The sequence below is a fragment of the Myotis lucifugus genome, unplaced genomic scaffold, assembly GCF_000147115.1.
Source record: "Myotis lucifugus unplaced genomic scaffold, Myoluc2.0 scaffold_112, whole genome shotgun sequence".
Lineage (NCBI taxonomy): Eukaryota > Metazoa > Chordata > Mammalia > Chiroptera > Vespertilionidae > Myotis > Myotis lucifugus.
In genome coordinates, this window is record NW_005871160.1 from 1,258,202 (window position 1) to 1,284,416 (window position 26,215).

Below are 26,215 nucleotides of genomic sequence, written 5' to 3' on the forward strand. Positions count from 1 at the left end.
GAAATAAGCCAGTCAGAGAAAGACAAGTACCACATGATTTCACACATATGTGGAATTTAATGAGCAAACTGAACAAACATAGAGAGAGCAGGCAGACAGTTCTGGTAGGGGAGCTGCTGGAGGGATTGACAACAAAAAAAAGAACTAAAAAGCCCATGGAGAGGCTGGAGGAAAGGAAAGCTTTCTACCTGCCATGCCTGTAATGGCACTTTATTCCTGCCTTTTGACCAAGGGGACCAACAAATTATGTAGCTGGCCCTGGCGGTGAGTAGTAACATTTGAGGGGGAAATAGCCCCAAATTTTTAGTAAACAGTTCCAGGAGGCCCTAATTTCCCTGTAATTGAAAGCAACACACTCTTTTTGGGTTTGATCATCTTTATTTTTTCTTTCCCACAACCAGTTACAAAAAATACAATCAATACAGGTACAAGGATCCAATCTGTAGAGTGCAAAGAGGGCCGCAGCCCGCCCAGGCTTAGCTTTTGTATTTACAGTGAGGCACGGGAAGGGCTTACAGAGGAGTGTTGAAAAGCCAGCATTACAAAATACAGATAGTGTTGTTTCCCTTGACATTTCCAAATGAGAGCCCCAAACAAGTCACACTACTATTACTATATAACTTATAAAAACGCTGTACAGGTGCACGGCTATAAATATGGCGTATAAATGGCTGTTAGGGAATTGCTATCTACACGGGGGAAGGCCAGGGGAGGGCTTGGTTTGGTGTCCCGGCCTGTCATGACGGATGCGCTGTGGCATAGTCCCCCCTCCCCGGACCTGGTGGAAGTCTCCTCTCCAGGGAGAACTAGAGGTGAGGAGTGTGGAGGGCAAAGGGGTAAATACAGCTGGGGCTCTAGAAGGCACAGAGGGCATGTGGGGCAAGAAGGAGCACATACCTTGGACCCACAGACACACACGGACCCTGCTGTCACCTGATCTCCCCTTAGGAAGATGAGGCAACAGGTGGGTCAAAGTCCATCCTGGCTACCATCCTGGAAACTCAAAGACTCAGCAGGTAAAATGCTTGGACTAGCCCTACCTGCCCAGGTGAGGGAGCCTTGGGGAGCACTGGGAAAGAGCAAGGCCCATGCTTGTGTTCTCCAAGGCCTCTTGCCCTGAAACTGTCCTGCTCTGGGGAGAGGACACCTGGGAGGCAGCTGCTCTGGGTTGAAGCCAGGCTATGGTAAAGGAGAATTTTATCACAATAAGAAAAGCATATGTGTGTGTGCATCTTTGAGAACCTTCCATAAATTCCTCCCTTGGGACTTCAGAAGATGGTTACGTCTGAGAATAAGTCCCATTGGCCAACCCATCTGTGTGCAAGAGTGGGTGGGTGGAGGGGATCCATTATCAAGCCAGGCTTCATTGTCTAACTCTCTTTCTGCACCTTCCTGGGAGTGGGAGACCAAGGAGTAGGGGCGGAGACAGAGTGACCATGCAGGCTAACACATGCGCAAAGGGGAATGAGAGTCAGAGCTGATGTTGATGCCATTTCTCAGCAAAGTGGAGAACGGCGTTGCAGAACCAGGAGGGAGCAAGGGAGACTTGGGGCCCCTCCTCCCACCTCGGGGGCAGCCCCTACAAGGCTGTGAGGCTGGAGGTGGTGTTTGTGTTCAGGGCGTCCACTTTGGACTTGGGGACCCCTTCCGGGGCCTCCACGACCATGGAGAGGCTACGAAAGGACTCGGGGACCTTGATGTGGATGTCCTCCTCCTCCACGGGGTCCTGGCAGCACTTGCTGCAGCGGCAGCACGTGGGGCAGCAGAGCCTGCAGCAGAAGCGACAGCAGATGCGGCAGCAGCAGCAGCAGTTCCTCATGCAGCAGCCGGTGGCCAGGGAGACCGCGATGTCCCAGGGCTTCAGCGAGCGCATGCACAGGGGCAGGAAGTTCCAGGTCTGGAACACCTTGGGCAGGATGCGGGGGCAGCGGGCCTGCAGGAGCTTGAGCAGCACCACCAGAAGGATCACGAGGATGATGGGCACCCCCACACCCACCAGCACGGGCCACCCAGCCAGCGAGAGGCCAAACACGGACAGTGGGACCAGGAAGAATAAGATGACCAGGTAGAAGACGGCAAACCAGCGGTACTTAGCTGAGATGTTGCCCAGCCCCTTGGCCAGGCGGATGGGCAGGCGGGTGAACGGGATTGGGTACCACAGAAGGATACCCGTGATGTTGAAGAAAAAGTGGCACAGGGCGATCTGAAACACAAGAAGTTGAACAGGTGAATGGTCTGTCACGTGGTGGTGGTAGTGGGGGAGGGGGGTATAAGGGGGTGTCACCTAGCTGGCTGAATGGCTGAGGTAGTAGAGTCAAGGGGCCTGTATTGCCTGAGGGCCCACCATGTGTCAGGTTGAGGGGAGGAGTGTGTGTGTGTGTGGCTGGGAGGGGGTTGACCAGTTGAATTACAGCACAGTTTTCAGAGCCTGAAGTCCTTTAGGCAAACTAACAATGAACTTCATGCATGTGCCCACTGCTGGCCTGTGTGTTGGCCCTGCGGTTTCCAGCTGAGCAGTTAAGAGCTAGAGGGGCGGAGGGGAAGGCTCGCAGGATAGCTGGGTCCCTTGGCTCAATGCCCCATTCTAGGGCGGGGAGAGAAGGAGGAATGGGGACAGTTAACAGCATCAGCAGCTGACGTTTATGTTTACTATGAGCGAAACAACTGTTCTAAGCACGTTATGTGGATTCCTTCAATCCTCAAACAATATCCTATGAGGTGGCTATGAATATTATCCCCATGTGATATTAGAGATAACTGAGGCACCATGGGGTTGAACTATTTTCCCAAAGTCAAACAGATGAGAGAAGGTAGAGGTGGGTTTCAAACCCAGGAAGCCTGACTTCAGAGGCCACTCATTGTCCTTTGTCCTCCCACAAGGTACCAGGCATCAGGCTAGGGACTTGAACCAGCCCTGGCTAATACAGTAGACTGAGCACTTGAAATGTGGCAAAGACTTAGTCCAAAAGAGAATGTAAAATATCACATTTTAAAAATATTGATTACATGTTGAAATGGTAATGGGTTAAATAAACACATCATTAAAATTGATCTTCCTGTTTCTTTTCACTCTTTAAATGTAGCTACTAAAAATTTCAAAGTACCTGGGTGACTCAAATTTGTATTCTACACTCACATTATATTTCTATTGGACATCATGGCTTTAGCCAGAACCTCAGATCTTCATAATGTCTACGATTCCAAAATACTCTTTCTACCTCTATCAAGTGGCCATCCCACTTTTGTTTAATCAACTGCCAGTGATGGGAGTCTCACTGCCTCTCTAAGGAGTAGATGGCTTCTCCTCCACATTACCATTTTAGATTTAACAAGAGAAGCAGGGTTGTTGTTAGAAACCATCTGCTTGCAAGACCACAGATATTGTTGCATCCCACCCACAGAGCCCCTGCCCCATGCAGCATTTCCTGACCTGGAGTGAGCTCCTCAAGGTTTTGCCTGGACTGGCCAAGGCGGCCATAATGGCGGTGGTGGTGGTGCCGATGTTGGCCCCCAGCGTGAGTGGATACGCCCTCTCAATGCTTATCACACCGACACCTGGGGGAGAATACAAAGTCCATAACATCAGTCCCAGAGGATGACAGGAGATGGTAACAGTGCCAGAGGGAGAAGCCAGGGAGAAACTCACCGATCAGTGGGGTCAAAGTAGATGTGAACACTGAGCTGCTCTGCACGATGAAGGTCATGCCTGCCCCGACTAAGATAGCCAGGTAGCCAGTCAGCCAGGAAAAGGGGAAAGGGAAATCTGGAAGACAGAAGGAAACGTGATCTGTCACAAGCCTTCTAGGAAGGCATGGGATGGAGGCCTGGGGGGGCACCTCCACAGGACAAGAGTGGGTGCACGTGCTAGGTAGGAAACCCGTGGGAAGGATGGTTCCACAGTTCTGGATTTGAGCTGGCTCTTTCTCAGGACCTTGCAAACATGCAATCCAAGTTTGTTCCTGTTCCCCAGGTCCCACCCAAGACACCAAGAAAGATTTCAAGGGCCAAGAGTGTCTTAGCTTCTGCAGCTTCTCAAATCCAAAGATAAAATCCATACAGAAGCCGCTGCTAGATAAGAATCTAAAGGAGCTTCCCTGAGGTGGCAACAGTGATGCCAACCCTAGAAAGCCCCGAATGGGGGGGGGGGGGGGGGGGGGGGGACAGTTCACCTACCAGTGTTGATGGTCTTCTTGATGACAACAGCTACTCGCCCCTCGAGCACAGAGCCCAGGACCTTGACGATCATGATCAGGCAGCCACAGAGCACCAGCAGGGAGGTGACCAGCAGGATGATGCCAACAACAAGATCCAGGAGGTTGGCATTCACAAAGAGGTGCTGGCCTGAAGAAACCATGGTAAGTCCTTATTAGAATGGCATGGAGTCCCCCAAGCCACAGATTGTTATTTAGGCCCCAGCTTATTCCTTCTGTCTCATAGTGACAGAATCTTGGTTGTTCACCACCAGCACCCCAGATAGCCCGTCCCAGTGGCTAATGCTCTGAGTTCTACTCACACTTGGCAATATTCTCCCGGTGGGTCACATTCTTGATGGTCCAGGTGTGGAAACCATTTGTCCAACAGAGGTCGGGGGAGGTGCAGTTCTGAATCGAGGGGACGGTGACATTCATCTGAGTCTAGATGGCAAACATAACACTCCATTTTAGTGGGGAGAAGGGGGAGACCATGGTCTCTCCATAAATGGGAACAGAAGTAGCCAGAAGTCAATGGACATGAAAATAATGCCAAGTGAGAATAATGTATCTGTGGTGTGGGATGGGGCAAAAGGTTCTCTCTATTCTACTGCATTCTGTCTGTCCATCCAGCATTCAAGGACTTATTTCCTTATGGGCCAGTTTTGATTTTTTAGGAGTCACCAATTTTCTTTTGCCTGACCTTTTATTTGCCCACTTTCAATGAAAGAATTTGCTTCAAGTACAGATGAAGAGTCCACTCACCCACCAATATTCTTAGAAACTTACCACGTTGGTCAAAGTTTTGCACCAAATCTTGATCAGACTCTTGTTCTGAGCTGCTGGGTCATTCATTGCAATCTGGTTGATAACCTTTTTATCCAGCTGAGGAAGGCAATAGACAGAAGAGAGTCAGCACATACTCAGAATGAACATGGGAGGGACTCGCAGGGGCTGCTACAGACAGGGCCTCAGAGGAGGTGAACAGATGGCAAGGCCCTGCAAAGGTGAGCTGGGACTCACCCTGTCAAGCACCTAGACATCAGCAAGTGCTTGATAAATAAATAAGTGAAAGATGTGAATAGTGAACTGGTGCCTAGAAAGCGTGTAGGTATTCACTGGGTGACCGAATGGCAGAGAAAACCAGAAATGAGAGTGAGAGGGCAAGGTCTAAGCTAGCCTCTTCTCCTAAGGCAACATTCACAAAGCCTTCTTTCATTTTAACAATATGGACAGACTCTGGTGACCAGAGGGGAAGATGGATGGGAAGGGCAGTAGCCTTTCTTTTTGGCTGGAAGTAGGATAATACTTTGCCAGTGAACCCACTGGTGCTGAGGTCAGTAGTGAGACCAAAGTGGCCCCAGTTGTCCAGTGGGCAGTGCTTGAGCCTTGAGAAGCACTCACCATCTCCCTCCACCTTCCAACACGACACGCATGTTGAGGTCAAGGAAACAAGAAAGGTCCGTTACACTACCTAGTGTTTCCCCAGTTTCATTTTCCTTGGCTTTTTTCAGAGGCAGCCAAATAGCGGTGTTCAGAGATTCCTTCCTGTCCATCTCTGACTAAGCGGGGTGGAGGGCAAGGGTGAGGGAGTTAACACTTGAACCTTACCTGGATAATTTGCTTTGTAAGAGGATTTGTGATAACTTTCAGAAGTTCCGGGGCATTTTCTCCACTTTTGAAATGGAAGGAATCCACTATCAGGTTGGTCAGGACCTCCAGGTAGTGGGTGGAGACCTCCACGGGCAGGAGCACCAGCACGGAGAGCCAGTTGAAGAAGTCGTGGACGGTGGCACCGGCAAAAGCCCTACGGAAGGGAACCCCGAGCCAGCAGCCAGGTTAGTCAATGAGCAAGTGGGCACCAGTCTAGGAAGGTCAATCTATTGAAATATCTCCAACAGGGGTGAGCAAGGTAACTACATTCCTATGAGCAGGCACCGCCATAGATCACATGCTTATGTTTTATGTCATGGGTTATCCAGAGGCAAAAATTCATCTAACAGCGAAAAGAGCCCCAAATCTGGATAAGAAAACCTTGAATTCCAGCCATTCCTCTCGGCAAAGTTGCTTAGCCTTTTTGTCTCTCTACCTTAATAAAATGGGGCGTAGGAAAGCCAACTTGGCTTCTTGAGAAGATCAGATGGGCAAACACCCTGGATAATGTGCAGTAGTGTTTCATCTACTACTACTGCCCCCCAACCAGCCTGTCCAAGGCCATCTGCCTGACCCACTGCAAGAACATCACACAGACAAGCTGAAAACTGCCTCTCCATCTTAGTAAAAAAGAAAGAAAGCTGTCACCTGTTAGAAGAGAGGCCAGGAAATGTGCTTACTTTTTACATTAACCTTTTGGAAGCAAAGGGTTCCCTTTGCCTGGTTCCAGCCCGCCCCATTTCATATCTCACACATCCACATCCACAAAAGCTACATTTTGCCTTTCAGTAGCAGGCGAGTGAAGAACAAAGAAACAGTGGCATGGGTTGAGCTGGCCAAGAATGAAAGCTTCAGGTTATAATTATTTCTGACTAAGCAGGACAGGAAACCGCAACCTAGCTGGCCTTGTGTTACCTGCACCATGTTGCAAGTGGTAAGCTTCTAGCTAGGGCTTGCGTTTAGGGAACCCTGACTCTGTGCCAGGCACCTTGCTAAGTGTTTACCTGCAGGATTGTGTTTACTCCTTTAGACAACACAGTGATGGTGCCATTTCTACCCCTGCTCTGCAGATCAGGGGGCTGTTTCCATTCATGATCCCTACCCTCAGCTGCACTCAGCTATGGCCAGGAATAGGCGGGGCAGGGCTGACAAGCACATTCTCAGTGGCGATCTAAAGGTAGTTATGACAAGCTGGCCAACACCGATGGGCCTGTTGGAGGCAAGGGCTGGTTCTGAGCCTCCTACCTTCTGAATACATTTCGGTCTCCTGCCTGCATGAGTGCCACGAGGGTGTTGGTGATCGAGGTTCCAATGTTGGCTCCCATGACAAAGGGGATGGCAGTCCGCACCGTCAGCACTGGGTAGAAAACAGGAAGTCAGCAAGCCAGCGAGTATAGGTAGGCAGCCTGGCCAGGTTCTGATGTGCCCTGGGCAGGCTGAACCCATCAGGCTAGTCACTGCCTACAGCAGCAGCTCTTCACCTGTATGCACCTTGCGGTGAATCTGTCGAAAGCTAGGGAGACTCATATAGAAATTTAAACAAAAAGACTTTTTTGTTTTGGACCAAAAAGACTTTTCAGCCAAGAAACCCTTCATGAGCTCTACTTTAAAGTGTCTTTCTCAATTCCTCAGAGGCAAGCCCACCTTGAGGGAGCCCAGAAAACAAATAACAAACATGGCAAATTCCTGGCAGTATAATTTCTTTTTCTAAACAAGATTAATATAGTGCCACAATGTTCCGGCACATAAGTTATTTTAAAGAAGTAATATCTTTTTCTAATTGGGCCCAGAAAAGGCTCTAGCTAATTTTGGCTAAAATGCTGGTTTGGGTTGAAAATTCATGTGTTCACACTTGTCCCACTCAGGGAATCTGTCTCCGCTCTCAGTCAGGTTCAAGTTTGGAATGGCAGCTGCTCACCACATATGACTACTGACCCCTTAAAATATAGCTAGTGCAACTGAGCAGCCGGGCTATATATTTTCAATTAAAATCAATTAAGGTTAAATAAAATTAAATAGCCACATATGGCGAGTGTCTGCTGAACTGGACAGCACAGCTCCAGATAATTCAGGGTATTCTCAGACTGGGCTATGGAAATAGAAACAGGAAGCTGCCTGAGGTTCAGAGTGGAACACATCATAGTAGGACAAGATGGGGAGATCAGGGTGACAAGCCTGGACACATGCAGGGTAAATCCCGGGCTCCCAGCTGCAAGGGAAAAGCCTGGAATAGGACTGGGCTCATGGGTGCCTGAACTCACGTGAGGAGGCCACCATGCTGACAATGATGGATGTGGAGGTGCTCGAGCTTTGTACCATGGCTGTCACCAGCACCCCGATCATCAGTCCCGCCAGGGGGTTGGACATGATAGAGTTGCTGCTGAAGAACTTCCCGGCCATTTTTCCTGGAAAAACAAAACAAATCATGGCCACATGTTAGGGGGTTAGGTGGGCACCAAGTGGCCAACATTTGGTTGTGGATCTCAGCCTCCAGCCCTGCTGGCACCTGTGGCAGCTTGCTCCCTCGTGCATTTCCCCTGCACTGCCTTGATGCCAGGAGACATACCCCACCCACCCCCAGACCCTGTTCCTCTTGTGGCTTCATCCTGTATCCTCTCTTTCTTCAACCACTAGCCTTCTGGTCATGAATCTGGCCTCAACTCTGTACTTGCCCCTATGGGTGCCAGTGAATTTCCTGTCTCAACTCCTATCTCTGGGGTGTATTCCCAATTCATAAGATTTGTCCTCCAGGAGTGGATCTTCTCATCTATCCACTCTCCCTCCCTCAAGTCCTAGCCCTAGCCCTAGCCCCAGCCTGTACTTGAATGCTGGAGCTGTCATTTCTGTGTGTGCCTCTGAGACCTTCACTGCTATTGCTTCGGACCAGGGGGACCAGAAATGGCATCCAGAAAGTAAGCCCCTTACCCCAATTCTCCCAGGTCACAAAGATGAGTTCTCAAGAGAGGCAACAAGGGGTGCAAAAAGCCACGTGCTAGGTGTCCCCCAGACCTGAATTTGAATGTCATTATGCCAATTACAGGCTGTGAGCCTTAGGATCTCTTTGAGCCTCGGCCCTCTTCTCTATAAATGGAAAGGGCTTTGGGAAGGAATGTTGAAGACAGTGCCCCTGAAAATGCCCGGACCCAGGAGGCAATCAAAGTGCTAGCTGTCAGTATCGTTGCCCATTTGGGGTACAAAGGTGACCAAGCCCGTGGTGAGTTCACACTTCACAGCCACACTGGGCCATGCTCAACGCTGGATGAAGGCTCTCCAGTCTGGGAACCCCTGTCCTTCTCCGGCAAAGGTCCAGCTTTGATTCCCTCAGTAGCTTTGGCCTAAGATGATTCTTATCCAACACTCCCCTCAGATGGGGGCCCCAAAGAAAGAAGGGATCCCTTAGATAAATCTATGTCAAACAGCTTCCTGTCTAAGGTTTGTGGACAAACACAAGGCCCTGGATGCCTGGAACTGGCTCCAGCCCTGGCTCCTGGCCTAAGCCACCTACGCCAGTCAGACTTCTGTAGGCCTCGGTTTTCTCCTCTGTAAAATGGGAGATGAGCCGAGGTGGCTCCCAGCCCTAAAATGCAGCTGGAGAGGGCTTGATGCCTGGCGAGGATCTGAACCAAATGAGAACACCCCTACCCCAGCCCTTCAGCCCTCCCATCCATACCTCCAACCAGCTGGAAGGCACTGCTGAGGATATCCAAGGAGCACACGAACAGGTAGAGGAACCCCAGGAGCAGAAGGAACTTCCCAATCCCTTGCAAGATACACAGAATCTTCCCTTCGGTGTCTCTCTCTGGGGGAGGGAGAAAAGCACAAAGACTTTTAGTGTCTGAAACCCTGAGGAGTATGGCAGTGAACTCTGAATCCCCCCAACCCCCCTCCACCCCCAGCCAGGGGCCTGTGAGCACTTATGGACAGCAAGGCCCAGAGATGGTGGGCAGCTGTGGCTGCAGTTTCAGGGAAATTACCACTATCGCCCACTTAGTTGAAACCCCTGCAGTGTCTCCACAGGATGTGCACTGGGGAGGAGGGGTTCGGTGTAGTCTGGGACAAGCAAGCCAGGCTCCATGCTCAGCTGAGCCCGTGTCACTGAGCGAGGCGGTGAAGAGCACTTACCACCCGCTAAGTGTGGGGTCAGAGATAATGGCTCTCCTAAGCTCCTCTGAACAGCACAGACTATTTTCTAGGAGGTGGCTGCAAGGTAGCAATCACGGCCTCCATTTGGGGAGGGCTTGGGCAATGCTGCGCCCTTATGGCTATTTTCTCTGCTCTTAAAGTGGTTCTCACCCCTCCCACCTCAAAAGCTCCCTTCCCCTCCCTGTCCTGCAATCCACAGATCACCTTACACCCTGAACCAGGAAAATAGCGCAGCATTTGCTTGTGCGGCCATTCTGGCTATACTACCTCTGTCTTCCAGAAGACTTCTCTGATGCTTGCATTTAGGGGAGGGGACCCCCCCCCCCATCCAGCTTTCAGAGCAGGGACCCTAACTGCTCACTGCTGCAGCCACAGCACCTTGACAGTACCCAGGAGCTGGTCAGCACCGTGTCCAGCCTGGTTATAACCCCAGCAATGGCACATTTGCCGAATGAAGGAAAGAAAGTACCAAGGATTCCCCAATCATCACTCCATGCTTTCACTCCAAGCCTCCTAGACCAGTGGTCGGCAAACTCATTAGGCAACAGAGCCAAATATCAACAGTACAACTATTGAAATTTCTTTGAGAGCCAAATTTTTAAAACTATATAGGTAGGTACATTGTTATGAACTTAATTAGGGTACTCCTAAGCTGGCCTTTGCTAAAAACAACCTCAATCTGATTGAGGTACGTTCGCTGAGGTTGACCCCTACCAACTCTCCCATCCACACTCGTCTTGTATACTTGTTTCGTCTATCTCCTTTCCAAAAACCGACTTCTGCGCATGGGCCACGAACTTTCAATCGCACTGTACATGCACGCCCGCATGTGGTATTTTGTGGAAGAGCCACACTCAAGGGGCCAAAGAGCCGCATGTGGCTCGCGAGCCGCGGTTTGCCGACCACTGTCCTAGACTGTCAGGTGACAACCCTGGCCAGGCCCTTGGTTCAAAGGGCATCAGGACAGTGGGAAGGGAGGCGATACTGTAATGGTGGTGAGCTCGCTCCCTTGCCGATCTCACTTTACCTGTCCACTTGATCCCCTTGTGCTGAAGCTCGGGCAGGTCCCAGGGGTCTTCTGTGTCGGTGGGCTCCTCTATCAGGGTGGCGGTGGAGTGGGATGGCAGAAGTTCAATCTTGGTTTCAGAGGTCCCGGCGACATCTGGCCAAACAAACAACAAAGGCCAGGAGAAATGAGGAATCAGCCCCGTGTCTCTTGGGGTCCCCACAGGAGGCCCCTTGGGGCTGGATGAGCGGCACTTACTTTTGTTGGTCTCCTTTCCTTTCCCATCCGTGGGGGGCTGTTGGTTCGTGATGCCTTCGATGTATTTACCTGGGTTGGGCTGGGCATTTTCCACCTCAGGCCAAGGAGCCATGGTCTGTGGGTGGAAAAACAGAGCTTAAAGGAGCAGCCACTGAAAGGAGGTCACTCAGATGTCATGGCAGGGAGAGCCAGCAGCTGCAAGAGTTGAGGGAGTGGATGAGTGTTATGCTTACACCTCCTAAGTGCGTGCTCTTCAGTGCCATATTACACTCCTCTGTAGGCCTCCTTCAACCACTTCTTAACGTGTGTTTCCATGCCAGCCTGACCTCTATTTCACTCTAACCATCTTTGATTTCCCTACTCCCTGTCTCGTCCTCTGTCTTGACTGTCCCCTTCAGTCAGAAAGAGGATGCAAATGCAACCACCTTCATTGATTCTTGGTCTGCCAAGTCCTCATGATCCTCCAAGGTGCCCCCAGTGGACTTAACCTATATGCTCATATACATGTCACCTGCTTTAACCAACCATCAGGTCTTCTGTGATAAGCAAGACACATTGGACCTGGTTCAAATCCTATAGGTGCCCCTTATCAGGGGCCATGTGCTTACTCAAGTCCCTTTATGCCTCTGAACATCAAGGTTAATGGTGATGCCTAGGAAAGTACCTGGCACCAAGCAGGCATCCAAGAAATAGTAGCAATTATTACTGTGCCATGCTGCCTGGATTAATTTGTCAGACCTTGTTCTTTCCAGGCTTCCTTCCTCAGAACCCATTTCCCTGGCAAAGGCTTTCTCAGTGACATGGAGTAGAAGTATGGCTCCTGACACAATGCAACCCAAAGGACTAGAACAAACAAGTTACAGAAGAGGAAGTACAAGTGGCTACAAATAAGAGTTCAGCCTCGTCAGTAACCCAATATGTGCAAATTAAATAAAATGAGTAAAAATTTTTTGTAAAATATATGTCATCCTGGAGAGGATGCAGTAAGACGAGCACTACAGGCAATGCCGGAGAACATTTGGCAAAATAGTTAAAGAGCCACCCATTTTACATAAATCTTGACCCAGGCATTTTACTACTAGGAATTAGGGATTGAGGATTTTCCCCAAGACAGTTAAAAAGACCTGCCTGGCGCTGATCGCCTCTTTGAAGGGGGCTTTGTCTAGCTCACTGCATCCTTGGGGTCTGCAGCTCTGCCTGGCACACGGCAGTGCTCGGAAAATGTTTGCTGACAGAATGACCGTGATGTAGACCAGAGACCTTTGCTGCACTGTCAGAGTAGAATGTAAATAGGGAGTTTACTATGGTGCCTCCATTCAGTGTACTGGCATGCCATTAAAGAGGTTGTAAAGAATCAGAACAACAACAACAATAAAAAGCCTGGAAAATTGTGAATAAAGGGCAATTGTTGTCCCATTCACAGCACTTCAATAAGGACCCAGAAATGTTCCATGGGGTTCAGAGTGGATGGTGGGATGGGGTGATTGTTATTTTCTTCCATCTGAAATTTCTAAATTTTAAGATACAGCCCAACCTAACCTTCAAATCCACATAGGTAAGAAGGTTCAGGGATACCTGTACTGTTACTCATATTGATAAAACTAGGAGTTAAACGGCTCCATTCTCCTAACACCACACTCCTGATCCAGCTGTGCCTCCCCCCGCCTCCCCAAGGCCACACTCCAGCACGCTCTTGCTACCTGCCACAGGAGCCGAGAAGACTAAAGGCACCTATGTTGGCAGTTCTGATACCCAGAAAGGGGCTTTTGATGTCTGAGCATGAGGCTGGGGTTATGATCACACACCTACTCCTTCACTTCCCACCACTGGTCCCTACAGTCCATCTGGCTGTGTTGATAGTCCTTTTGGCTCAAATTCCTGCATCCACCTGCGCAGCCCATGCCAAGAGGAAGTCTTGCAGGCTAAGGAGAGGAACTGTCTTGGCTCTTCTCAGACCTGCATAACAGGGAAATGTAGGGCACCTGGCAGTCACCCAACCCCTACACTCTGCTTTGTTTGGGTCTTTCCGGACCTGTTCTGGAGCTGCCTGAGCTTAGCCCAAGGACATCTGAAAAAGTGGGGAAAGGAGGCATGAGGCAGCATCCTGCAGACAGACCAAGACACCCTCACATTCTCCCCCTGGGGCCGCCCCAAGCACAGGGAGGATACCTCTGCAGCCCAGCATGCAGGGCACTGAGTAGCCAGACTGCTTGCTGAGTGCACTGTGCCAGGCACTGCTACAAGCCTCGTCCACAAGTTACCCCCGTGCATCGCACCGCGCTTCGAGGGAATATTTTCTTACACTTTGAAAAAAAAATGATCGAGACCAAAAATTCCCAAGAGAGTGGTGACTACTTTTCTTTAGCTGCCTTTAGGCAACATAGCCCCCAAGGCCCTGGTAGTGGTGGGAGGGAGGGGTGTGGGACAGGAGACAGGGAAGCAATGGCCTGGTTTTATGTTGCTGCATGACTTTAATTTAGACGTTTGATAAGCACTAATAGGATTTTTAAAGACATTTGCCCTCTCTTTGAAGTAGGGCCCCATTACCATACCACCCTCCCAGTGTACCTTAAATTTGGGTTTAGAACATTTTAAGGAAATCCTGTATAATTATAAAACTATATCAATTATTTTGCATTGCATTGGGGGGGTTAAAGGGCTAATTTATAATAATAAACATTTAAAACACATTTCCATCGTTTTGCAGCCCCCTTTTTGGACTCTTCTGCATGATTAAAATCCATTGGGATGACTTAACTCCCTGAGACATCCTGCTTGCTCCCTGCTGAGACAGCCATTCTGTCCCCAGGGTAGGGGTGGGATGGGATGGGAGGAGGGGGGTGAAGAAGGTGGGGTGGAAGGTGGCTGCCTTCTTTCTTAAGTTGAACTCAGGCTATTTTTTGTCAACTTTGTGTCTAACAGTAATAACCCAGAGGTCCTCCCACCACTGGGGACTTCTTTTAATGAGTGGTTGAGCAATTTGGGGTGGATTTTGGAAGCATGCCCTTCTTGCCAGCAGATCATTATCAGCTGGTTGGTTGGCACAAACCAAGAGATTCAAACACGTTTAACACTCTGAAACAATGGTCTCCGAGGAGGCACAACTTTGCAAACATTCCCAACGAAGAGTAGGTGAATGAATTCCAACACAGGAGGGCTAACCCAGAAATCGCTTGGTGAACCCAACACACAGGGAGGGAGGATTGCACCCGATGAAACCAACAAGCTGCCTCCATGAAATGCTGGAGGAAGCTGCCTCCTTGGGAAGGAGCAAGAGGGGTTCTACTCCGTGCACCTCAGTGCCAGTGACCCAGGGCAGGCATCTCCCAGGGGATCTGAAGACCGAATTAGCGCCATTCCACCGGCCGCCCTCTTTCTGGCCTGGAGAGCCTGGGTCCCCCCGAAGCTGCACCTGTGCCCATCTTTCTCCTGGTTAGCCACTTCCCTGGTTATCTGGCCTGATACCCTCAGAACATTGAAAAATTGTAGGCTCTGTCCTCCCAAGACAAGATGAGGGACAAGCCAGCCCTCTCCTGATTCCGGCCACCTGCCCCGGTGAACAAGTTTGCACTGTACCTTGCAGTCACTTTAGAGAAAGAACAACTTAGCAGTGGAAGTCGTGCTGGGTGGGGGTGGGGTGGGGGTGTGCAGCAGGGGACAGCCACACAGACCTAGAATTTCAGCTCAGATCTCAGATGCCTGTTCTTGTAAAGAGGGGAAGCAGAGGCCCAGAGACTGAGGGACCTGCCTTGGGTCACAGAGAGAATCACTGACTAAACAGAGAGCCTAGCCCTCCTGATGCTGCATAATACTTCCATTCCCCACCCCCTTTTCCTCCCCAAACCACGAGCCCTAACATATCTATAATTTGAGAATTCCCCAAGTGTGGCTCATTCATAACTGCCAGTAGCAGGAGTGCACTCATAGGAGCTGTAGTAATAGTTATAGCAGTAATGCTAAGAAAGAAATCTGAAAATGTGGAGCTTTATGATTTTTTTCCTCTTCCTCATCCCAAAGCCAGTCAAGTTTCCCTGAGGTCAGCATGGAGGGATATCTAAAAGAATTAAGTAGTTTAAGATTCTCGAGAGAGAGTGAGATGGGAGCGGGAAGCGCCCTGGCGGGGCGGCGGTACTCACCAGCGCTCCCTGCGCAGGTAGTGGACCAAGGAGTCACTCAGGTGCAGCGCAGCGGCCCGGTTATATAGCCAAGGTGTTGCGCAAAGAGGCCGGCGGCAGGGGCTGTCACCACGCCCCTCGCACATTCCAGGACCGCCTGTCGCGCCAGGGCACTGCCTACCTGCTGGCTTAATGAGCCCAACGTGACCTCGCCCGGCTGCGCGGAGGAAAGAGAGGCGGCCGGGCTGCGGGGAGAAATCTCAGCCTTTCCCAGGAGACGGAGGGCAGCGAACGTGCCCGCGCCCCGTGCGCCTCTGTCCCGGGCTGGCGCGCTCTGCTCTGTCCCAACGCAGGACACAAAGGATCCCAGCACATGGGCGCTAGCTAGTGGGGCCCCGGGTTCCCACCTTTTCCCTCCCCAAGAACCTGAATCGGCTAGTTTAGCTCCTCCAGAGCGGAGGAAGTCAGATAAACACCAGCTAGAAAACTCAGGGACAAAACCTTTCCAAACAAAGCCAGGATTGTTCGGCCTCGCCCGTCTTTGGGATGCTTTCTGCTTTAGTAGCCCGGACTGAGCAATGGACAGGAGGAGCCCTGGGTCTGAGACGGGACATGGCTGGATGGGCCAAGTTGAGGAAGCAAACCATGGCCCTATTTCACCGTTTGAGCTGCCTGTGTGTACCCTGTGTCGTCCCTCATTTTTTTCCATTCAAACCCGTGCCGGGGAGAGCCCATCACCACGCTGTTCCTAACAGCAACCCGGCCAGGCTGACAGGTTTCCAATGCGTACACAAACGCCTTCCCTGGGCTCAGAGCAGCTCCCTTTCTAGTTGAGGCCTTAGAGCGCTGGGAGGCATGACATGGGATTACTCAGGATTTGCTGAGCCAGGATCAAACCTGGGTCTCATTGCAAAACCCAGGTCTCATTCCCTCTGCCACAGGGCCCTGGTTTTACAGCTGAGGAAAGTGCAGCTGAGCAGCTGAGCAGCTAACTAGCGGACCAGCTGCCCACAGCTAATAGGTAGTGGGCGTGCCCTATGGGAGGTAGGCTGTTTTCATTCCGCAGCCAACAGCTCTCTCCGCTGCCACCCTCGCCCTCCGCCCTCCGGGGAGAAGTCAGGAGTGTTGCTTCCAGGAACCTGCAGAGCCAGCCAGGATCTCCGCGGCTGACTGGCGTCACACTGCCTGAGATCAGTCCCGGGCCCTGCCCCTTGCTCCCCCTGCCTTCATTTGCTCCTGTGTAAAATGGGAATGCTTGTCCCTATCTGAATAAGATGAGCTAAGGTATCTTGGCACATAGAACAGTCCCTGGCACATGGTGAGTGCTCAGGGTTAACCATTTCAGTTTCCCTGGGAACCTCCGATGTTGGGAGATGAATGAAACGCTTTGATTAGACTCATCTAGAACCTTGAGGCCATTACTCCACAGCCTCAGATGCTGGTCACATCGGTCCAGAGGCCAGGACATACTGCTTGGAGAGCGGGCATCAGCAAGCAAATTATTCTTATGGGAGGGACACTGGTTTTTTGTGAGTGGGTGCTAGACTTAAAAGTCAGCCTTTGGAGACAGTGATCAACCACTGGTATTCATTGAGCTCAGCTCCGCCTCCAGCCCTGGCCATGAGGGCTGCAGACCCAGCTCAGGGGCTCCCAAAGCCCAGCCTTCATTGGACATTCATTCAGGCAAGCCTCCTGCAGTGGTTTTGATGTGGGACCCAGACTTTACCGTCTTCACATCTCCTTTATCACCCCCAACAAGGAGCTAATAGACAGATCAAAATTTCAAAAAACTTGGAAAAAGAAAGGTTCCCCTCTTATGTTCCAATTGAAAAGGCAAAATGCTGGTTCAATCAGGAGACCTTTTTAAAAATATGTATGGATCTTGGTAGTAGATCAGGGCTGATGTCTGACTCTCGTTTTGGATTGTAGTTTTTCTATTACTTTTTGTACAAAGTGTGGAGGAAAGGTAGACTGTGCGTGTGTGTAGACTCTCTCCCTTTAGTTTGATGCAGAATATTTTTGTGTTTAGTCCATCTCAGACACAGAACCCTATCATCTTAGTGCTGTAAGCGTACAGCTTATGTTAAAGTACTTTCATTCATACTTGTTTGTGCCTATGCCATCCAATAAGGCAGAATTGATTGAATTAAATGGTATCATTAATTTGATCTTGAGGCCAGACGAGGTCAACCAGCCTCTTGCCTCCAGGCTACAAAACTGTGAGCTGATTAGTATAGGCCACATCCCTACTGAGCCCCTGGGGCCAGGTATGCTTCACCATTGAGAACGTCCCATCTCTAGAAAGTAAGATGCTGTGAGGCACTTTGAGTTATCACTATAACTGTATGTAGCAGTGACCGCCCTGCTTTATCACCCATCGTTATTATATTGGTATTTCTAACCTGTTGTGGATTAAGAAAATAGCTCACCTTTTTCAATTAAGTCATCATAGCTGTAAAGCAAGAGTAAGTAAACCCGAAAGGTCTGATGGGTCTATTTCTGTGCATCGTTGACAACCTACTAAATACAGGGGGTCCCCAAAAGATGTATACACATTTTAACAGCTGGTAGCTCAATTGATGTTTCTTTCTTTTCAGATTAGCCCATTGGAATGAAAACTGACAGCCAAAGTGTGCATACACTTTTGGGGGGGACACCCTGTATTTACTATTAAGTTAATATTTACTGTTATAAGCAGAAAACTTTCTTACTACCTCATACTGGGCTAGGTTCTAAATAATTGAAGCCATTGGCACTAAACTCCCACTTTCCAAGGACACACATATTAGAAATAAGACTAACAAGTTGGGCCATGCAGAGGGCCTGTGGTAACCAGGATGGGTCAGGTCAGATTGTCACTCGGTCTCACAGCTTGGGTGATGACCAGGAGTCGAGAAAGGTGACTTCTATGCCAGTTGGACCTTCTGTTTCTGTCACTCAACCCACCTTTGCTCTTACCATCCCTTGTACCTGGGACATTCTCCCATTTTCTTTTTTTTTTCTTTTTTTTTTTTAAATATATTTTATTGATTTTTTACAGAGAGGAAGGGAGAGAGATAGAGTTAGAAACATCGATGAGAGAGAAACATCGATCAGCTGCCTCCTGCACATCTCCTAATGGGGATGTGCCCACAACCCAGGTACATGCCCTTGACCGGAATCGAACCTGGGACCTTTCAGTCCCCAGGCCGACACTCTATCCACTGAGCCAAACCGGTTTCGGCCATTCTCCCATTTTCACATGGTCACTCTCTGTCCTTCAGGTCTCAGAGAGCTTCACTGAGCATTTCTCCTGCCCATAGCCATGTCGCCCTATTTGTGTTCCCTTCATAGATTATTGTATGACCTTTTCAACAATAGACTTCCAAATAAATTGTCTCTTCATGGGTTGGGGGATTGAAATTTAAGGGTCCCGTTGTTCCCTCAATATTTCACTTTCTACTTCAACATTTTTAACCAAGGGAACTTTTAAGTTATTAGAATATATAACTTTTTATCACAAGTAATTCCTAATCACGTAATTAAAGCCAGAAGATAAAATAACGTAAAATTAAGCAGGGACTCACAGCTCTGAACATCTTCCAAGAGGCTGAAATCCTCTCCCTTCTGTTCTCCGTGGTGTCTGGGTCCAGCAGGCCTGTTGGAGATGTTAAAGGAAGACATGTTGAGTGACTCCCAAACACTTCACCTCACGGCCTTTTAGCTTTTTCGGGGCCCTGCGACAGTGCTGATAATTCTAGGGGTGCTTAGTCAGGCCTACTGGCAAACTATCAATCCCCTTGGATGCAGCCAGAACTCGGGAAATGTCAAATAATGTTACCTCGCTGTGAGAACTGGGGCTGACATAATTATAGGCTATTTTCAACTTGACTTAAATATGTACACAAACATGCAGGGAAAAGCAGTACACAAAAATGTTCATAGTGGTTATCTCTGGCAGTGGGAGCAGGTGGCTTTATTTCCTATCTATTTGTATGACGTTCCAAAAAGAATTCAAGACAGTTTACAGATTGACAAGGAAAATTGATTCAAAAATAAGCGCAGAGGTGGAGGTAGAGGGACTGGAAAGAAGGTGAAGGGATTAGACAAAGAACATATATGTACAGCCCAAAGGCACAGACAACAGCGTGGTGCTGGCCAGAGGAAAGGAGGGAGGGGAGGCTGGGTGGAGGTGGGCAAAGCCGGGGAGGGACGAGGACATCAGTAATAATGTCAACAATTTTTTTTTAATAACAGAAGAAAACAAAATAGAAGAAAAAGAGGCGAAAAGAGGCAAAGCAAAAAGTAGGGAAGTGAGAGGCAGGTCCCACACTGCGGCCAGGCAGGGCTTGAGAGGAAAGGCCAGGTGTAACCGAAGGCCTCAGAACAGTGGACTGACCCACTTACTCCCCCTCAAAGGGGCAGCCCTCCCTCAGTTCAGCCGATGTTGCTGTTGGAAAAGAGGGCCAGGGTTGCTGTTTCACATTTCAGAAGCCAGAAAGTAGACCTCTAGGTAAGATTTCAGAATGTTTGATGTTGGCTCAAAACTTATTTTAAAACCAGCTGGTATTGCTCAGTCGTTGAGCATTGACCTATGAACCAGGAGGTCACGGTTGATTCCTGGTCAGGGCATATGCCCGGGTTGTGGGCTCGATCCCCCAGTATGGGGCGTGCAGGAGGCATCCGATCAATGATTCTCATCACTGATGTTTCTATCTCTCTCTCTTCTTCTCCCTTCCTCTCTGAAATCAACAAACATATATTTAAAACTCCTCAAGAAGCCAAATGAGATTTCGTCTCTGGCCAAATGCAGCAAGTACACTAGCTGGCTCGCTTGTTCTCTCTCCACCAGCATCACTGTTTAAATCTTCCTAGAACCTTGGTTCTCGAGAACAATAGAGGATGAGCTGCATGAAGCCAGGGGTGTTTGTCTCCCACTGCTGTGTTCCCCAAACCTGGAGGGGTGCCCAACTCGGAGCACAATTGACATTGTGGAATGAATGACAGAGGACATCCTGCACCATCATCATCATGACCTACACTTTGTGCCGGTTCCTTCTTTATCAGAACCTGTTTCTCCGCAGAAGGAAGGCCCGCAAGAGCCACCTGATCGCAGGTATCACACTCCCACCCTCCCTCAAAGTGCCCGATGCCTTCCCACAATTAATGACCATTAACCTCAGAATGCCAAGGGCGAGGAGGGGCTCCGTGCCCCTGTGTTCATGTTTACACTGGGCAGGTGTCCAGAGGACTGTAAGCTGGGAACAGCCGCTAGTTACCAGAACAATGCAAGCTTCTGTCCTTAAAGGAACTCAATAAAACAGATCTTATAACCTCCGAGAAAGGGCAAGCAGGTCTGCCATTTTTAACTGCTACCTTAGCTGTTATTTCTATTCTTTCTGATCTGTGGGAATGAGGAGCCGGCACCATTGAATGTGACTCAGAAAAATGCAGTGGTAGCAAAAGTGGGCCTCTCCCAACTTGGGGTCAATTCACATGATCCCTCCCCTTTCTGGTAAATCTGACCAAATTTCACTTCTTTCCAGAAGCTTCTGAAGCAACCTCTTCTGAGATGGCCTATGGAGATGTTACTAGAACTGCTAGCATTCGATACATTTGCTTTGATTTCCTTAGTCCTCCCGTTATGAATGTTGTGAGCATTTGTCTTTGTCCTTAAAATTTCTTTGAGGTTATTGACTCCAAAACTTGCAAATGCCTCTTGCCAATCCCCTGATGACAGCTCCTGCCCTGAGAACTGGGTAGGACCCCTCTCCCTGGTCTTTGGGAAGAGTTGTTTATGGGGATCCCTGAACCTGGTGGTTCCCTAGGGGTGAGGTGGCCCCATCCACTCTCATCCTAAATCTGCAGAAGAGTAAAAAATAAGACCACATAATTTAGCCTGGAGGCAATGCTAAGAGCACCCTCAAGGCCCCAACTCCCCTCCACCAAGTGCCTGGTGGGAGGTGGATGGAACATGTCAGTAAATGGAATATCCTCAGGGCTCTGGAAATTACTAGTTGCCAGGAGTGGAGTTACGTGCGATAGCCCAGGTAAAGCCTTTATCGGTTTGGGCTAATGTCTTTTTTTCCCCATCACTATGTATCCCCTCTATGCCCTCTTTCATCTCCACCCATCCCACTCCACCCCCAAAATCACCACCCCGTTCTCCATGTCCATGAATTTTCTTTTTTCTCTTTTGCTCACTCCCTCCACCCTGCCCCAAATCAGAGGATGTGTGATTTGAGACAGAGAGGAGGGAGAGAGAGAGGGAGGGAGGGCAGGAGGGCAGGAAAGAGAAAGAGAGAGAGAGAGAGAGATCAGTGGGAGAGAGAAACATCAATTTATTGCCTCTTATAAACACCCTGACCGGGAATTGAACCCAAAACTTTTTGGTGTATGAGACGACGTTCCAACCAACTGAGTCACCAGGCAGTAAATCTCATTGAGGTTATCTCATTTAGCCTTCTCAGTGACCTTAAAACTTGATCCGATCAGTAGCCACCTTTTTTCAGATTACCTAAATCACACAGCTAGTAAGTGGCAAAGCACACAGGATACCAAATCCTGATTTTTCCTCTCTAAATTTTGCAGCAAGCCCCAAGACTCATTGCTTAATTCTCACAACAATCCTAAGAAATCTGCTCATTTAATCTCCATTTTACAGATAAGGAGCTTAGCCAGGCTTCTGATACTTTGCTCAAAGTTACAAATGTCGTTTCAGGTCTCTTCAGGATTTAAACCCAGATTGACCATAACCACTGTTCCACGGCACCTCACAGCCTAAAAATGAATCTGCGCCCATCTGTCGATGGGACCCAAGGTCTCCAACAGGCAGCCCTACTGGGGACCTCAGTGACACGCAGCAACACCCATTCCACTGAGCACAGGGACCCACCTTCTTGCTCTACTCCCAACACACAAAACCTGCTAGGACTGGAAATCGGAATCACTGACTTTTTTTTTTTTTTTTAATCCTCACACAAGAATATTTTTCCATTGATTTTGAGAGAGGGTGGGAGGTGGAGAGACAGAGAGAAATATCGATGTGAGAGGGAAACATGGATTGGTTGCCTCCTGCATGAGCCCCAACCAGGGCCTGGGCTGGGGAGAAGCCTGCAACCAAGATACATGCCCTTGACCAGAATTGAACCTGGGACCCTTTGGTCCGAACAACGACACTCTATCCAGTGAGCCAAACCGCTAGGGACTTTCTTTTGTTGTTAAACCTCATTTTTCCATTGACTTTTAGAGAGAATAGAAGTGAGGGGGAAAGACAGAGAGACACATTGATTGGTTGCCTCACACACCTGCCCCAACCAGGGCCGAAGATTGAGCCTGCAACTGATGTACTTGCCCTTGACTAGAATCAAACCTGGGACCCTTCAGTCCGATGCTCTATCCACTGAGTCAAACTGACTAGGGCTCACTGACTTTCTTCAGCTCTCCCTGCCAAGCGGGAGCATCGACACCCCACCACCACCCTCCCAGAGACCAGCTCTGTTCGCCAGGGACTGGAGGATTCCAAGTAGACTGTGGTGAAGGCTCTAGATCCCTCGGACCCCACTGCAGTCTCCTTACCTTGGGAAGGTGCAATCTGGAAGAGCTGCTCTCTGAGGAAGGAGACGCCAGAGTGAGCCAGGAGATAGCTTTGACTGCAGTGCCTGAGCCTCTTTATATCTACTCCACCCAGCTCCTTCCTTAGGGCGGGACGGCCCCACCCATGCACTCCCTCCTTAAACCTATCATCGCAGCCCCCTCCTAGGGCGAATTTTATCCTCTCCTCAGGCTTAGAAACCTGGCTTAGGGGCTTATTTGGGGGCCTGCCCATGGGTTCTGCTCATACCCTCCGCCCTTGCTCTGATGACCCTGTCTGAGCAGGCTAGTTTGGCTCACACACATGTGCTATGGGGGCATTAGAGACCTAGGCCACTTGGTCGTCTGGACATCCCCCACCAGGGGAGAAGTTACGGACCTTGGCAAGACAATTCTAAAACTCATGGGGAGGAATAAAAAAAGCAAGAATATGGAAAAAAAGTTCAGAAGAAAGCAAAGATCTGAGATGGAACAGGCCCTAAAAGATATCAAAACATACTAAAAGACCATAGTTATCAAAATAGTATGGTAAAAGAGAACAGAAAGAGAAAGAAGAAAAAAGAGGGGAAAGGCAAACAAATAAAACCCAGTATAACAGCCTAAAATCAACAAGATGGATTAATTGAATAAAATAGCCCAGAAACAGTCCCTGCTAAAATTTCATAAAAAAGACATGTCAGCCCTAGCTGGTTTGGCTCAGTGGATAGAGCGTCGGCCTTCAGACTAAAGAGTCCTAGGTTCAAAAAAAAAAAGAGTCCTAGGTTCAATTCCGATCAAGGGCACATGCCCAGGTTGCAGGCTTCAGCCCCAGGAAGGGGGCTTGCAGATGTGGGAGGCAGCTGATCAATGGTTCTTTCTCATCATTGATGTTTCTGTCTCTCTCTCCCTCTCCCTTCCTCTCTGAAATCAATAAAATGATATTTAAAAAAAAAAAAAGAAACACAACACTATTTTTTCCCTTTGGCCTAGTCATTATAGTTACAGAGAGACCCACATCAGAAAAAGATCTAAAATGTCTGTATAAAATATTCATCATATTTTCAGGCTTTAAAAACATATGATAATAACCTGAAAACTTATTGTTTCTTAGAAGAGCAAATACCTTCCAATGGGAATTCAAGCACCTTTTTCTCTCTTAGTATCAAAGAGCATTACTTTCAAGGAAGAAAAAAACAGAGCAAGATTGTATTCTGAGATAACTATTTGGAATTTTTACCTTCAGGCTTTTCTAGGTCTAATCTTGTTTAGGCTGTGAGGTTATTTGATGTTGATCCATGAGCCCTGCTTTCTGGTGAGAAATGTGGTGAGGTGGGTGAATCTGTGGGCAAGAAGCTAAATAGTCTAGGCCGCAGTGGTTCTCAACCTTCTGGCCCTTTAAATACAGTTCCTCATGTTGTGACCCAACCATAAAATTATTTTCGTTGCTACTTCATAACTGTAATGTTGCTACTGTGATGAATCATAATGTAAATATCTGATATGCAGGATGGTCTTAGGCGACCCCTGTGAAAGGGTCGTTCGACCAACAAAGGGATCGCAACCTACAGGTTGAGAACCACTGGACTCTAGGGTGTATCATTGACATTGTCTTTGATTCTCAATGAGTCATTGAATCTTTCTGGGCTTCAGTTTCTTAATTGTAAAACAAAGATGCTAATACTGAAAAAAAAATATTCATCAGAGTGAAAAGAATAAAAAGGGGACCATACTATGAGTCCAAAATGGGAGCATGACAAGTAAGTTAAGACACTTTCATAGATAAATGAGACTATTTGCAACCACTCTTAAAGCTAGCATGTGGAAAACGATAAAGCAAGATCAGTGTTTGATACAATACAACAAAGAAATGCTGAATTCAAAACAGAAATAGGTGGTAAGAGAAAACAGGGTAAAACCAGCTAAGCCAAATGGGCGAACCGCATTCAGATTTATAAGACTGGTTGTGGGGGTAGGGAGGGAGGACTATATGTGAAAAATGGAGCGGAGAAATAAAATGGAGCCAATCTAGTCATGCTGCTTGCTTCAACTGAATGAGGTAAGAGGAAACGTTTCTATTCTTCCTTTAACTAATCTGGGAATTTAAACTGTTGAATTTTCCAGTCCTGCAACAATGCCTGGATATACATCAAACGTCCAGCCAACCATCTGATTACCCCCCTGAAGGACTAAGGAAGGGAGCACGTCCACCTACAGATCCCCATAGGTCCAGCATCGAGACTGCCTGCCGCTCGGCATGCAGACCACCGGTCATCTAGAGGAGCATCACCCCACAGGCTAGGAATGTAGGACAGACTCTTCTCAAGAATGTGAACCTGTTATTACACACAGACCCAGCGTCAAGCCCAGAGACTGGAAACCTGCCTCCATAAGGGTAAGGCAGGGAAAAACAGAAGAAGGAAGCAGGCCACTCCAGTCTAGTTACTAACAGAGTTTATTAAGGGAAACACATAGGAGGTGCATCTTGGGGGCTGCAAGACAAGGTGAATATTCTCTGTGCTGCTTGACAGGAGCCAGAGAGTGAACCGGGGTGAAGGGGAGAGGGGATGGTCACGGGTACTAGTGCATGAATGCTGCCATGCATGAAAATTACATGCTTGACTAGGACAGGACAATCTGTTCCAGAAACCAGCACATGGCAGGAGGTAGGAAAGGGGTGCTGATTTATGTCAGAATGAACAGAGAGTCTCTAAGGGGGCTTTGGGAGTATGCAATCACCATTCTGGCCTGGTCCAGCTTGCAGGTCTGACCATAATCAAGTCATAGAACAGTGTCTGCCCCCGACCCTCAGCTTTTCTTCCTTCCATGGAAGGGGCTAGAACACTCTGGGTATCACCTATTGTGATTCCTATTTGCAAGCCCTAAGAGTCTTAAATAAATCTTTTTTTTTAATCCTCACTGGAGGATATTTTTCTATTAGAAGCCCGGTGCACATATTCGTGCACTGGAGGGTCCCTCAGCCTGGCCTGCGCCCTCTCACAATCCGGGACCCCTTGGGGGATGTCGGACTGCCAGTTTCGGCCCGATCCCCGAAGGCCAGGCCTATAGTAGTGCATGAAACAGCAGGCAGCCGGGGAGGAGCCCGAGCCCTGGCTGGGTGCCATACTGCTCCCACTCATCCTGGCCCCGCAGGGCCTGCTGCAGCTGCCACTCTGTAGTGCTGCCACAGAGGCAGGAGAGGCTCCCACCACTGCTGTTGCACTCGCCAGCCATGAGCCCGGCTTCTGGCTGAGCGGTGCTCCCTGCCCCACCCATGGGAGTGCACTGACCACCAGGGGCAG

The 26,215-nt window shown here is 49.0% G+C and overlaps 1 protein-coding gene across 1 annotated transcript; it reads right to left on the reverse strand.

The window, feature by feature from the left end:
- Positions 1 to 358: 358 nt before the first annotated feature.
- On the reverse strand, positions 359 to 15,411 carry SLC34A2 (solute carrier family 34 member 2). The gene is made up of 13 exons (XM_006093266.3): positions 15,387 to 15,411; positions 11,251 to 11,365; positions 11,014 to 11,148; positions 9,514 to 9,642; positions 8,105 to 8,248; positions 7,089 to 7,200; positions 5,802 to 5,997; positions 4,980 to 5,075; positions 4,514 to 4,634; positions 4,174 to 4,341; positions 3,647 to 3,763; positions 3,431 to 3,555; positions 359 to 2,203 (listed from the first exon to the last, which is right to left on the reverse strand). The coding sequence occupies exons 2-13, from the start codon at positions 11,360 to 11,362 to the stop codon at positions 1,580 to 1,582; spliced, it is 2,079 nt and encodes a 692-aa protein (XP_006093328.1). The 5' UTR covers positions 11,363 to 11,365; positions 15,387 to 15,411; the 3' UTR covers positions 359 to 1,579.
- Between the last annotated feature and the right edge of the window lie 10,804 nt (positions 15,412 to 26,215).

Bases quoted from the DNA above. Each gene is read 5' to 3' on its own strand.
- SLC34A2 (XM_006093266.3), bottom strand. From the start codon at position 11,362: ATGGCTCCTTGGCCTGAGGTGGAAAATGCCCAGCCCAACCCAGGTAAA. The intron at 9,643-11,013 runs GTAAAGTGAGAT...TCCCTCCCCCAG, and splicing joins CAAGGGGATCAAGTGGACAG to AGAGAGACACCGAAGGGAAG. The intron at 3,764-4,173 runs GTAGGTGAACTG...TCTGTCTTCCAG, and splicing joins CAAGAAGACCATCAACACTG to ATTTCCCTTTCCCCTTTTCC.